The sequence below is a fragment of the Bos indicus genome, chromosome 5 (genome assembly GCF_029378745.1).
Source record: "Bos indicus isolate NIAB-ARS_2022 breed Sahiwal x Tharparkar chromosome 5, NIAB-ARS_B.indTharparkar_mat_pri_1.0, whole genome shotgun sequence".
NCBI classification, from domain to species: Eukaryota; Metazoa; Chordata; class Mammalia; order Artiodactyla; family Bovidae; genus Bos; species Bos indicus.
Window position 1 is genome coordinate 71,730,091 of NC_091764.1, and position 14,926 is coordinate 71,745,016.

The 14,926-nt window shown below is 40.4% G+C and overlaps 1 protein-coding gene across 1 annotated transcript; it reads left to right on the forward strand.

Moving 5' to 3' along the window:
- Window positions 1-7,662: 7,662 nt before the first annotated feature.
- LOC109559486 (protein HP-25 homolog 1) lies at window positions 7,663-10,747 on the forward strand. The gene is made up of 3 exons (XM_019961261.2): window positions 7,663-7,819; window positions 8,759-8,896; window positions 10,094-10,747. Exons 1-3 carry the CDS (start codon window positions 7,777-7,779, stop codon window positions 10,549-10,551), a joined length of 639 nt encoding a protein of 212 aa, XP_019816820.2. The 5' UTR covers window positions 7,663-7,776; the 3' UTR covers window positions 10,552-10,747.
- The last annotated feature ends 4,179 nt before the right edge of the window (window positions 10,748-14,926 follow it).

The following is a 14,926-nucleotide window of genomic DNA, read 5'->3' on the forward strand; positions in this document are numbered from 1 at the left end:
TTTATGTATATTAGATTGAAATGTTTGCAGTGTCAGTACTTCCCTGATTTTGCCCCACAAAACAGCAATTTTGAACGGTTTAGTGCTTACTATAAATAACAATATGCAGATGGAATCCCTTTTTTGGAGATCTTTTCGAAGTACAAACCAACTGCCTCAAACGCAGTTCACTCCTCAACAAGATGGTGAGGGGATGAGAATGAATTTGTGCTACTGATACTTTTACTCATAAGAGTTCTCCCACATTTCTTTATAGACACACTAAATGAACCTAATGCATGTTTTTGTCCTTTCTACACACCATAAATAGCAAGTAGAGTTACAGCCTTGGGTCTCTATTGGTACATCAAATTTCCTGAAACCTTTCTAAACATATAGGTAATTTGCATCTATTCCCAAGTTCCTGATTCAGTAACTGTAGGATGAAATTTTGACATTCTGATGCATAATCAGAATTAAGAAAATAATTCGTAGGCACTGAAAAGGAGAAATGCCTTGCTTCAGTAATCTTATCAAGCACATTTGGGAATTTAACTGGGTCTGTGAACATTACAACTAGAGAAAGGAAAGACCAGTAAAAGCAAAACAAAACTACCTCTCGCCATCTTCACCAGGTATTGCCAAAGGACCTGGAGGGCCTGGGGGCCTCAGGGTCCCAAAGGTTCACAGGTTCAGAATCTCCTTCAGTCTTGAGATCAGCTAGGGCTGATATGATGGGCAGAGCCCAAATCCAGAAACCTAGAGCAGAAGAGTAACAGAAAAAGTTCTCACAGACTTGAAACCAGTGCTGCTGCTCGAAGGATCGTATTCCCGCCCCATCAAAGGGATGCAAACCCTCACAATCCCAAGAAGTATCTGTCACTACAGGCGTCCACATCAATGCTGGGACTAGGGTCAGAGAAGGTTAGGAAGGTTCCAAGGGCATTATCCCAAATGCCCTCTAGATGGGACATGGAGAAGGCAGAAGGGACCTGCTGATCTTTCCTATTGTAATCCAGTGTCACTTCTTCCACCTTATGCTTCAGCTGGCCTGAAGCCTCTGGCAGCCACACCTGCTACTTGGTCTTAGTCGTGATGGTTTGGCATCTGAAGTCCACTCATTTAAGCATTGAGGTTTCTTCCTTGGAGAAATTGTCTAGTTTCATTTCTTCTCAGTTTTTCCACCTATACATGAAGGGGTAATTACGCCTATCTAAGAGGGTAGCATAGGGTTTGGGGATAATATAATGAAGTATTTAGCACAGTGAAGGCACAAGGCTGACATCCTACGTAAGATTATCCTGACCATTGCTCGTCTTGTCAATATATCTAGGTGGTAGAAATTTTCCTTATTGACATCCTTTTATTCCCATTAACAAAGCAAAGCCTGAACATGGATTTAAATCTAACAAAATAGGTCAACAATAAATACAAATTCTAGAGGAAATTGTCCCTAGTTGTCCTAATGACTGAAAGCTCTGTCTGTGCTGATAAATCAACTATTGTAGCAGAGTGGTCCTAACTGTTATTACAAGTCTAAGGTCTGTGTCTTCTTAATAATCTTAACACTTGCTTTAAAAGACAACTAAGCCACCAGTCATATCCTTGGTAATGAAAACTGGCTGTAATTTCTGATTCCATTGATGACTTACAAAATGTTAAGTCAAGTAATTATGAGTGTAAATCAAGACAATTATTTATCAAAATAATCTGAGAATTTGTCAAAGTCAGACACATTTTCACACATGCTAGCTCTGACACTTCCCAATTGTGCAACCTTGAAGAAAATAACTAAACTGTTTCTCAGCCTCAGCTATAGTGGTGCTATGAATGCTGACATAAGTCACAGAATTGCTTAGAAGCAAAAGAGAATGATGTAATAAATATGCCTGCCATGATGCATGGTATATCAAACAGTCCCATGTAGTAACTCCTGGCCCCTGGCCCCTACCCTCTGCCTTCTAATGAAAAGACTGTACATATTTGAGCATCTTTATGACCAGAAATTATTGATGGTTTCTCATATGAAAGCCTTGGAGCATCTTTAAATAATTTTAAGATGGTCATGAGAAAAATCCCAAGTGTTCAGGCTTACATAGCCCTTATTTTATTTTTGTAATTTTCTAGACCTCTCTGTGAGGTTGAGAAAGTTTCAGCATTACATTCCTCATTGGAGTGAGGAAAAAATTGAAGTCCAGGAAAGGGAAGTATTTTGACTTCTTTGAGACTGTTTTACAGGATGGAACTTTTGTTCTATAATATTGTTCTGTTTACTCTTCAGTGATTGTGCTGTTATTTAGTTATGGCCGAATCTCACATGACTGGAGATGAGTGGGGAATACCTTGTATGTTCAGAGTCTAAACTGTACCCTACACCCCCTGCCCCCAAATAAATATACACAGACATATACCTGCTTGCCGCTCAAACACAAAGTTTTCTCTCACACACACAGTCATTCAATACAGGTTGCCTACACTGTCCTCAGAGATATTGTAATAGTACTTCCGCTGATTAGAAAATATAACCGCCACTGGAAGGTGTTATTAAATAATCAGTTGACTTATTTCATACAATGCTCCTATATGAAATCTTTGGGAATAATTTTTTCCTATCCATATTGCAAATTCCCAAATAAAATGCATATTTCTCATTATGAACAATATGAATTATATAAGGGGACTTTTTTCTGTTTTGTTTTGCCTGCAGGAAACTCAGCTTCATATTTCCAACTAAAATTTTGAAACTGGGTAGGTGCACACATCTGCACTTTAATTGACCATTAGTATGGTTTTACTTTTTGTCTTTTGTCTACTTCTAATTTTCTCCACTTTGTACTATTAATTTATGTAAGATAACTCACATAATATTTAATGATAACATTATTTTAGAACAGACCAATGAGATTTCATATTATGACTTGCTTTTGTGGATGACGAAAAAATGGACCCTTATAAATGTTAAGAAGCTTGACCAGGGATGAGATATGACCTGCACTGTTTCCTTTATAAGCCAAAACTCAAACTCTTAACCAAGGTAGCATGTTGATCCCCACAGGAAGGCTAATGTGACGTCGACATTCTGATTGATGCATAGTTTGCTCAGATGGAAAGTGAAAGAAAATCTCAGGGGAGCAAGGATGAGACAGCTAGTGGGTAACAAGCTGGAGTTTCCAAGCTCTGAACAAGAGTCTCGAAACACAAAACTGAAACAGTTCTGAAGTGCTTGGTACTGGCCAAGTACAGAATAGCAGTCCTTGAGACTCTGTTCCAGGAAAGGATAAGCATCTGGATCCGGGAATGCCAGGAAGAAATAGAGCTAATATTGCTTTCAGTCGGAGAAGGCAATGGCACCCCACTGCAGTACTCTTCCCTGGAAAATTCCATGGACGGAGGAGCCTGGTAGGCTGCAGTCCATGGGGTCGCTAAGAGTCAGACACGACTGAGTGACTTCACTTTCACTTTCCACTTTCATGCATTGGAGAAGGAAATGGCAACCCACTCCAGTGTTCTTGCCTGGAGAATCCCAGGGATGGGGGAGCCTGGTGGGCTGCCGTCTATGGGGTCGCACAGAGTCGGACACAACTGAAGTGACTTAGGAGGAGGAGGAGGATTGCTTTCAGTGGAACACTATGTTCAGGACTCTGATAGCACAAGGGGAGCTAGAACAGAAGTTGAAACTCTGATGTATTGGAATCTAGACAGAACAACCCAGAGAGCAGTGCATCTCAAAATCAGTCTGTGAAATCACAACACCACAAGTGCATTCTGGAAGGATTCAGGCTCCTCTAAGGAATTAGTTTCTCATAGACTGGTCTGTGTTCCTCCTAGAACCTATTGGATTGAGAGGTGAGCCAGGAATCCCAAGACTGGCAAGTCAAAATGTAAAATGCCCTTGTGGAGAAAGGTCAGTCTTCACAGTGAAGCAAGCCTTCCTCCACCCTCCACAATTGTCGTCTTTCCAGAAGGACTTAAAGGACTTACTTGTCACCCTGCTTCTTTAACTTATATGCAGAGTACATCTTGTGAAATGCTGGGCTGGATCAAGCAGAAGCTGAAATCAAGATTTCTGGGAGAAATACCAATAACCTCAGATATGCAGATGACACCACTCTTATGGCAGAAAGCGAAGAAGAACCAAAGAGCTTCTTGATGAAAGTGAAAGAGGAAAGTGAAAAATCTGGCTTAAAACTCAACATTCAAAAAGCTAAGATCATGGTATCTAGTCCATCACTTCATGGCAAAGGGATGGGGAAACAATGACAACAGTGACAGACTTTATTTTGGGGGGCTCCAAAATCACTGTAGGTAGTGACTGTAGCCATGAAATTAAAAGCTCCTTGGAAGAAAAGCTATGGCCAACCTAGACAGCATATTAAAAAGCAGAGACGTTACTTTGCCAACAAAGGTCCATCTAGTCAAAACTATGGGTTTTCCAGTAGTCATGTTTGGATATGAGAGTTGGACCATAAAGAAAGCTGAGTGCTGAAGAATTGATGCTTTTGAATTGTAGTGTTGGAGAAGATTCCTGAGAGTCCCTTGGACTGCAAGGAGATCCAACCAGTCCATCCTAAAGGAAATGAGTCCTGAATATTCATTGGAAGGACTGATGCTGAAGCTGAAGCTCCAATACTTTGGCTACCTAATGCAAAGAACTGACTTCTTGGAAAAGACCCGGATGCTGGGAAAGATTGAAAGAAGGAGGAAAAGGGGACAACAGAGAATGAGATGGTTGGATGGCATCCCTGACTTGATAGATATGAGTTTGTGTATGCTCCAGGAGCTGGTGATGAACAGGGAAGCCTGGCGTGCTACAGTCCACACCAGGTTGCAAGGAGTCAGACACAACTGAGTGACTGAACTGAACTGAGCCTGCAGGAGTCCTGAAAATTATTATTTCAACTTTGACATAGAGCTTTAATATTCCAAAGTGAAGGTTTAACTAATGATGAACCAAACTCAGGTTTTGGAAAAAACATCTGATGGCCAAAGAAGAGTATGATAATATTTTTGATGCTATAATTATGTTATTGGAAAAGGGGGATAAGGTGTGGCTAGAAGCATCTGAAAGTGAGGAATAAAAGCAAGCAGAAGTCACTATTTCTCAGGTTTCCTTAATTCATCCCTGAAACTCTAAGCCTCATATGAGTCTGCAACCTGGAAGGGAATAAAGCCAGGTTTCACTTTCTAAAATCTTGGATTTATTCCTCTCCCTCTTCTGAGAAAAATGGTTGCATTTTTAAAAAAAGGCATATCTACTCTCATTAAAACTGGGGCTTGAAAGATGTTATCAGAATCAGGAAATGAACTCAATCAACCCCATCCTTAAGACCAAGGATATTCCTGTTTACACCACCCCGACTAGAGTCCACTGGACCCCAATTCATCTGTCTTGGGAAGATGTGATGAATACATTCTCCCCACTTTCCCTATTCACATCCCATCGTTTTTCAGAGTTTTTTTGTGCCTGAAGATCTTATTCTCTGTGCGTTCTTCCGTGTAAATAATTTTCTGTAATTCACCCCATTGGCTCTCTCGGGGGCTTCCTTGGTGGCTCAGTGGTAAAGATTCCACCTGCAGTGCAGGAGATGAGGGTTCAATCTCTGGGTCGGGAAGATTCCTTGGAGGAGGAAATGACAGCGCACTCCAGTATTCTTGCTGGGGAAAATCCCATGGGCAGAGGAGCCTAGCGGGCTACAGTCCATAGTGTTGCAAAGAGTCAGACACAACTGAGCAACTGAGCATGAACACAAGGCTCTGGCAAGCCTATTTGTACTACTGAAGGGGCTGAGGCGAAACTGGAACTTTCCCCTGCCAATAATAGAGGGCTAACAAATTGTGATCATTCCTCTTCTTGAAACATGAGGATGAATTCAAATATTGTATTAGAAAAAGTGGCAATAGCTGCTGTAGCATAGTCACCTATAACTCTCAATAGCTGAACAAAGTGTTCACAAAAACTCTGCAAGGGTATTTCTGAAAAAAGAGTGAATCTCTTTTTAGTAGTAAGAGAACCAGAGTCCTTCCTTGTTGTGGATGGGGATCTTCTTCAGCATGTGCTTCCAGGTTCTGCACATTCAAAGTGGCAGAGGAGGAAAGAAGATGGATGGGAGTACATGGGAGAAATCTGTGGCGAAGTCTTCAAAGTGACTCCCATTACGAGTGCCAATACTGGAAGCCAGTTGCATGGTCCCTACTAACTGCAAGATGAAGAGGATTTCCATATGAAACCAAGATGAAGGAGAAGCAGTTTGGGGGAACAGGTAGCCAGTCTCTGATATAGAGATTTACATCTATCCATATGTATAGATATATTCTGTATGTATATCTATATTTGCCTTAGTAGCATGTCAAAGCCAACATATGTTAAGAAAGACACAAGGCTGAGTTTAGAGGTAAGAGAAGTAAACAGGGAAATTAAGACACAGGAGCTGCTTTTTCCCTACAGAAGTTATTTTCCAATATGTTCATATAGGAGCCGCCACTTAAATGCTTTATGAGACAATGAAGACACAAGTAATGTCCCAGAACTATCCAAGATGGGGAGTCTTGTGAAAAACCCTCCAGTGACTAAGCTCCCCAATGATTAGATCAGGATAAGAAAGAAACAACTAAATTTCCAACTTTTTCCAACTACCGAAGAGTGTCAAGAGAATATTGCCTTGGTGGATCTATCTTATTAAAGTCCTGGTTGGCTGTTCCATTCCCCCAACAATCTTTAAAATTTCTGGCTAGTTCATTGTTTGCTCTAACTATTATCAAGATGTCAGACTAGCTGTGGTGTTGGCTTTCCCTGATCTTTGGATGCTCATAACACTATTTTGACAATGGCCTGGGCGTGGGCTTTTCCACCTACTGCTCAAAATAAAGTCATCCCCTCTCCTACCAGTCCTCCTAGCCCTCCCCACTCCAGCAGAACTTCAGGCCCAGAGTTAGGAGTTAGATGGAAGCAGCCTCCGATAAAGAAGCCATAGACTACCACTGTTCTTAATGAGGTTCATTGAACTTTTTAAATAAATATTTCTTAGTTTTTTGTGTACTTTGATCATTTCCCAAAGTTGCAATTTTTGTGTGTGGCAATTTTGCCCCGTTTTATTTTTGCTTTTTAAAGAGAAGATTGTCAGGCTCTTTCCTCAGCTATTTCCAATGTCTCATTCTCAATTAATTATATTTTTATTAACTTAGGTTCACTTTGGCAAGCACAGAGTGCCTGGTTGGCACACACAAGGATGTCAGTAGATTGATTATTATAGAAAAGCAAAATGTTCTCAGAAAATATAGATAGTAAGGGACACAAGCGGAAGAAAAATCTCCTGGGCTCTAAAGTAGGAGAAAAGTGTTTATTATTCTATATTTAGCTCCAGTTTTATCCACTAAATCACTTCCTGCCCTGGGCTAGTATCACAGTCTATAAAATTATGGATTTAGACTAGAGGAAATGGGATAATAGTCCATCTCTCATATTTCTGTTATCCTGGAAGAGTCAGAGATGGGTTCATCTCTAACAAACAAAGTTCATCAGCTTAATAGTCCCAGGCTTGGCCATCACAAGAAGAGATGACTTCCAGATATGGGTGGACAGAAATATTTCACTTTGAATGTCAATTTGTGAGCTTTCCTGGCATATTTAAATGTTTGACTGATCTGGTTAAAAATTAACTTTGACTTCAGCTTCAGGAGACCAGAAAATCAAATACTGAGAAAAAAACAATCTATTAAGTCATCTACCATAAACTTTCAAAAACAAGCAGGTGATCAAGTTATAGGACAGGTGAGGAGGTGGTCAACGAAAGCGCTTCAATGCCTGGGGGAAGGAGAAGAGTCGGGTCCATGAACATTGCAGGTAAGTTTTCTTATTAATATCTACAGTAATTAAATTAACCCATTGCACTGGTAGATAGCACTTTCTAAAGCACTTTAGTCTCCCAGCATGTGATTTATATTATTTTTTAAAAATTAGAACATCTCTGGAAGGCAGCTGCCTATAATGCTGGACAAAAATAAAGACACTTTTTCAAATTTGCCAATTGGATATTGCAAAGGGAGTATAAGGAATAGAAGCTAACGGGGGACAAGGCAAGACCTTTGCTTTCATTATGAAATCAATATCAAATCATTCAAATTGAAACAAGGTCATTATGACATAAATCAGGGATCTCCAACCCCCGGGCCATGGACCAGGGGTAGAAGGTTCAATGTGTCATAAAGGGGACAATATAACAAGTGCATTAATAGGAGCAAGTATAATGCAAGCATATTGATCTTATCAGCTTGATACTTCAATGTGGAATGAAGGCTACTGCACTAAGTAGAAGGTTTAGGGTAGTGGGAAGTAGTAGTTGGCTGATTCAGTCTTTGGTATTTGTCGATTCATTCACCAACAAACAGCTACTCCTTATGTATCTTCTGGTGAGATTACTCTCACCAATTGTTTAAAGATCACTGCTAAACAGATGGCAGGAGGCTCTGAGTCCATGAGAGGTTTGCATAAGATTGAAGAGCAGCATTATTTCATATAGCATAAATTAGAAGATTTTTTTAAAAATTTCATTGTGTTCAACGTGAAAGTATCTCAGTTCAAAGTGCTTCCTGATATTGTCTGGATAAATCACAGCATTGGTGCATGTAGTACTTCATGGAACTAAAGATCGAAATAATATCAGTTTCTTGGAATGGCAAAACCATCCAGCCAGTTGACAAAATTTGTAGCACAATATCTTTAAGAGAGTCTGATCCATTTCCCAACCTATCTGAAACTTCATTGATTTTTCTTCTGATCCAGGTTTCTGGATTTTAGCTCAGTTTGTCCTCTTACTTGTGGCCAATGTCAAGTCTTCAGCAGACTCTGAGCTGTGTGGACCTCGTGGAGCCCGAGGACCTCCGGGACTCAGTGGTCTTCCAGGGCCACCTGGTTATACAGGTAAAAAAAATTTAATGGCTCTCTTAGCCTCCAGAGTGTCTCTTTGGTTTCAGTGTTCATAGATTCAGTGAAATCTTCCAGGTGATCTGATGAGAATATTGATCATTGAGATAAGTCATTTTTTGATAACGAATGACTATGGCCTCTTTTTCTCAATTCTGTAGAATCCTAAGATTCATCTACTAAGACAGCCTCCAACTCCCAAGAAATCTGTATGCTCAAACAGCTGTTCAGACACACTGGGTGTGCAGTGCAAGTTGAGACATAGGAATACAGCCCCATCTCTAGAAGTGTAGAGCACTTATGTTGGCATCACATGGGGCAGGTGTAAGCTGAGATTCGTCCAGTGATACCACAGGCATATGAAACAGCAGATACTTTGACATCCTGTTCCCTTGTCATCTGCTGAGAAGTACATTTGGTTAAGCTCCCATGGAGATCCCATCCGCTTTGAAGACTTGTATTCAACTTCTAAAGCAATGGTTTTGAAATCTGGTTGAGCATCAGAATCACTCCCAGACTTGTTAAACATGTAGGTTCCTAGTCTCCATCCTCAGAGAGTCCTCTAGAAGCCTGCAGTGTAGACTAGCCCTGAGTGACTGGGGGACTCTGGTTGGATGGCATTCCATAGCTGTTCTGATAAACAGGCATGTTTGGATACCTCTGTTCAGAATTTCCATTTAGTCCTGCCATAGTGTGATCCTTAGATTTATCTGGGTAACTTCCAATAATGATCCTTAATACTCAGCCTTATAGTAAAGAAAAGACATGGCAGAACATGTCTAAAGATCCATTCATATACTTATTCATTCAATTACTCACGTACTGAACATATTTTGAGTGCTAATTTTATAAATGATGCTGAGTATGACATTTAGGAAGAAACTTAAGTACGACTCTTGTTCCCAGTTTGGATGAGGCCGTCACTTAAGGGGAGGATTATAATTCTTTGTGGTAATTCTTTATAACTATGGGAACAATGAATACCAGATGTGGTACAAGGAGACAGAACTTTTCCAAATCTAGAGGAGAGAGGCGAGCCTTCTGGAAGCAGTGATGCTTGAGCTAGGCTCTGACCAGTGAGAAGAAAGTAGTTGGAAGGGCAAGAAGCATAGAAAGGAGAAGTAATTCATTTACTATGCAAAACACAAAACCTTAAATGATATCATTCTATTTTCTGTTTATTTTGGAATCTAGGACCCATAGGTATGCCAGGACTAACAGGGAGACCTGGGCTTCCTGGACCGGTTGAGAAGTGCCCACCCCTGCCTCAGTCTGCCTTTTCCGTCAAGCTGAGTGGGCCTTTCCCAGGACCCTCCCAGCCCATTGTCTTCCAGGAAGTTCTGTACAACCATCAGGGCCACTTCGACCCCGCCACTGGTGTGTTCAACTGCAGCGTCCCTGGTGTGTACCACTTTGGCTTTGACATTGAGTTGTTTCAGAGTGCTGTCAAGGTGGGTCTAATGCGGAATGGCATCCAGATCCGGGACAAGCGAGCAGAAGCTGGGGATAGCCACGAGCAGGCTTCTGGAAGTTCCGTCTTGGAGCTGGAGAAAGGGGACAGGGTCTGGCTGGAGTCTAAGCTGGACAGAGAAGAATCTGAAAAAGGAACTACTCACGCTGTGTTTTATGGGTTTTTGCTCAATGGAAATTAAGACAGCTAGGGGTAACTGCATGATTCTCTCCCTCAAGTAACTCTGAATTTAAGAAAAGAAGCTTCCTACATCCCAAATGTTTCATCTAGAACTGTTAAATGATGAACAAATCACTAAAACAGTAATGGCCAACTTGGACAAAATGAATGTACTACCAATTGCTGAGACCAATAAAGATGCATGGTTCATCAATTTATCAATATTTTCTTGTGATTCCCAAATTTCAAGATCCTGGGTGGCACAAAGAGGGTGAAAAAACAAAGTGAGGTAGGAGGCTGGCCAGCCAGGTTGCTGTTAAACACACCAGGAAAACCCCCATTCAGCTCGTGTTTTGCTTACCCCCACCCCTCCTCCCTGGTGGCTCAATGGTAGGTAAAGAATCCCCCTGCCAAGGCAGGAACTGTGGGTTTGATCGTTTGATCCCTGGGTCAGTAAGATCCCCTGGAGAAGGAAATGGCAACCCACTCCAGTATTCTTGCCTGGGGAATCCCAGGGACAGAAGAGCCTGATGGGCTACAGTGCTTGGGATCACAGAATTGGATCATGACTTAACAACTCAACAACACCCCACCTCACCCCCAGGGGACAAAAACCTCACTGAAACTCTCAAATCCATTTTGGGAATTAAGGATGTAAATATACAAGTAAATATCTCTGGCAGAGATAGCAAGTTTGCTTAAAATACCAAATGAAGATGCTTCCCATCAAATGATCGCCCTAAAGATAATTGGATGAGTGATAGTGCATAAGGCAGAGGGTCAAAGATGGAAGTGAAGGAATTTCTGTGGCTTCATAGTTTTCAGATTAATAATTAATTTACTTGAAACTGCTACTTACTTACTTACCCAATATCCCTTCTACCAGTTTCTATTTTAGCTAATTTTGTTCACATTGCCTCAATGAACCCAGTTTAAAAAAAAAAAAAAAGTAATTTTACCAGCTGCTATTGCATTCAGGGTGGCCACAAAAAAACACTATCCTTCCTGGTGAGACGTAAATGCATGGTACTTACAGGAGTCTTATTTAAAAGGGATTTGACTCAACTGGCTTATGTTTTTGGCCTTTGATCTCTGCCCTTTGCTTTCTCCTTTTCTTCTATAAGGATTGAAGATGCAGTTCTTACAGCTGCAACAACCATCTTCCAGGCATTGAATCAAAGCCACATAATCCATGGTTGAATAGGAGGATAAAAGTAACAATGTTTTTTGTACACTGACATAAGTCATCTTTATGCTACTGATGACTAGACTTTTAAAAGAATATTGGGGACTTTCCTGGTGGTCCAGTGGCTAAGACTCTGCTCTGCACTCCCAATAAAGGGGCACTGTATTCAAATCCTGTTCAGGAAACTAGATCCCACACGCTGCAACTAACCATCTCGTATGCCACAACTAAGACCCGGTGCCAAATACATGAATTAGTATTTAAAAAAACAAAAGAATATTGACAGGTTTCTTTTTATTATTGAAGTATAACTTAAATACAGTAAAACACAAATCTAAAGTAAACTGTTTAATTTTATATGCATACAAGCATGGACCCATCATCCAGATTGATACATAGAACATTGCTGTCATCCCAGAAGTCTCCTTGGTGCCTTTCCCATCCACAATCACATCTGCATCATTGAATCCATTTTTCTGACTGTTGGCATCATTTATCAATTATCTTTGCCTATGCTTATGCTCAGGAGTGCAGGAGAAGGGGACAACAGAGGATGAGATGGTTGGATGGCATCCTAGAGTTTGAGCAAGCTCTGGGAGTTGGTAATGGACAGGGAGGCCTGGCCTGCTGCAGCCCATGGGGTTGCAAGGAGTTGCACACAACTAAGCAACTGAACTGAACTGATGCTCCCTCTCAGTTGCTCAGAAGTGTCCAACTCTTTGCGACCCCATTGACAGTAGACTTTGAAGCTCCTCTGTCCATGGGATTGTCCTGGCAAGAATACTGGAATGGGTTGCCATTTCCTCCTCCAGGGGATCTTTTCAACCCAAGGATTGAACCCGCATCTCCTGCATCTCCTGTATTGGCAGATGGATTCTTTATCACTGAACTACCTGGGAAGCTGTCATCTTTGCCTATACCTGTACTTTGTATAAATGATATAATCCAATATAAAATGTTTTGTGTCTAGTCTTTTTTCACTCATCATTATGTCTGTGAAATCCATCCAAAATGTTTCATTGAATGGAAATGTAGTCTTCCATTACAAATATGCCACCATTTATCTATTTGTCTACTCTTTTATCTACTCTATTTATCTAATCTACACCATTTATCTACTCTTCTGCTGATGGATATTAGGGTGACTTTGTGATTGAGACTCAGTTTAATGAACATTCATTTCAGTCACTCAGTCGTGTCCGACTCTTCGCGAGCCCATGAATCGCAGCTCGCCAGGCCTCCCTGTCCATCACCAACTCCCAGAGTTCACTCAGACTCACATCCATCGAGTCAGTGATGCCATACAGCCATCTCATCCTCTGTCGTCCCCTTCTCCTCCTGCCCCCAATCCCTCCCAGCATCAGAGTCTTTTCCAATGAGTCAACTCTTCGCATGAGGTGGCCAAAGTATTGGAGTTTCAGCTTTAGCGTCATGCCTTCCAAAGAAATCCCAGGGCTGATCTCCTTCAGAATGGACTGGTTGGATCTCCTAATGAACATAAGATCCATTTAATAGAAGAATCACAGATCCAAAATGGTATCACTTGTGCTAAAGCTCATGATACCAAACTTAGATTTAATACCTAACTTAATTGTAGTTTTGATCTTCCTTCAAAATGTAATCTTAATCAACCAGTTTGGAATTTTCTTGTCAGCACCAATGAGGTAATATGTCACGTAGGTTCTTTCCATCCTGCAAAGGAATGAGTCAATCCATATGATGAAGTTTTCACCATTTCCTTCCCTCCAAAAGACATTGTTCCCTAATATTTTTTATATTATGTACCACAGCTTGTTCATCCATTCATGAACAGTGACTCATTGGTTTGGGGCTATAACAAATAAAACTATCTGAAATATTTATGCACAGGTTTTTACAGAAATATGCATTTTCATTTCTCCAGGATAAATACCCAGGAGTGGGATTGCTGGTTGTAGCTTTTAGCATACATATCCTGTACATGTCTTATTAGACTTTTACACAAGTATTTCATTTCATCAGAGCTATAATATATGGTATTGTGTTTTTCATTTCTATTTGCAATCAGTTCACTGATAGTAAATAGAAATATGATCGATTTTTGCGTGTGTGCTGACCTTGTCTCCTTTAATCTTGTGTAACTCACCTTTAACCTTGTGTTACCTTGTGTAACTCACTAATTAGTGCTAGAAGTTTCTCTTGTAGAGTCCTTGAAATTTTAACATAGACAATTGGGGCAGGTTTATTTCTTTTGTTTCCCGAATGGCATGTCTTTTATCTCCTGTAACTGTTTATTACAAAGGCTACAACATCTAGTCCTATGTTGAAAAAGAGTGAGGGCAAATGTACCTACCTTTTCCTGATCTTTGGGAAATGAAATTTCATGGATACAAATCTGAGGAGTCAGCCTATGATAAGTTGAAAATATATATGCTAAACGTTACAAAAATCATACTAAAAAAAAAACCAATAAAACCAAAGGTATAGATAATAACCCAATAGTGGAGAGAAAGAAAATGTATATGTATATAATTTGTATAAGGAATACTACCCAACCATAAAAGAGAGTGAAATTTTGTCATTTGCAGCAACATGGAGTGACTTGGAGGGCATTACAGAGAAAGACAAATGCTGTATGATATCACTTTTATGTGGAATCTAAAAAATACAACCAACTAGTGGATAAAAAAGCAAACTCACAGATACAGACAACAAACTAGTGGTTACCAGTGGAGAGAGGGAAGGGGGTTAAGAAAAAGGAAAGGGTTATTATGGGATTATATGAAATCATGTGTGTGAAACTTTTGAAAAATGTAAAGCACTATAGAATCTAGGCCTGGCATGCTGCGATTCTTGGAGTCGCAAAGAGTCGGACACGACTGAGTGACTGATCTGATCTGATCTGATAGAATCTAGAGAATCTTTCATTAGATTAAAAATAAGTAAAAGTTTAAAGAGCCTCTATAACCAGTGTACATGCTCTTCAATAGGAAATAGTTATATTAAGCATAGGCTATTCATGGTGGTGGTGGTGGTTTAGTTGCTAAGTTGTGTCTGACTCTTGTGACCCCATAGACTGTAGTCCACAAGGCTCCTTGGTCCATGGGATTCTCCAGGCAAGAATATTGGAGTGGGTTGCCATTTCCTTCTCCAACAGGATATCCATATGTATATGCAATACTACATACAAACAATAGAAACTTGAAAAAAAGCAAAACTAAATAGAAAAGTT

What these genes read in the sequence shown, in the direction of transcription:
- LOC109559486 (XM_019961261.2), top strand. Translation starts at nt 7,777, where the DNA reads ATGCCTGGGGGAAGGAGAAGAGTCGGGTCCATGAACATTGCAG. An exon ending in CGGGTCCATGAACATTGCAG is followed by an intron (nt 7,820 to 8,758) that starts GTAAGTTTTCTT and finishes CTTCTGATCCAG; the next exon opens with GTTTCTGGATTTTAGCTCAG. An exon ending in AGGGCCACCTGGTTATACAG is followed by an intron (nt 8,897 to 10,093) that starts GTAAAAAAAATT and finishes TTTGGAATCTAG; the next exon opens with GACCCATAGGTATGCCAGGA.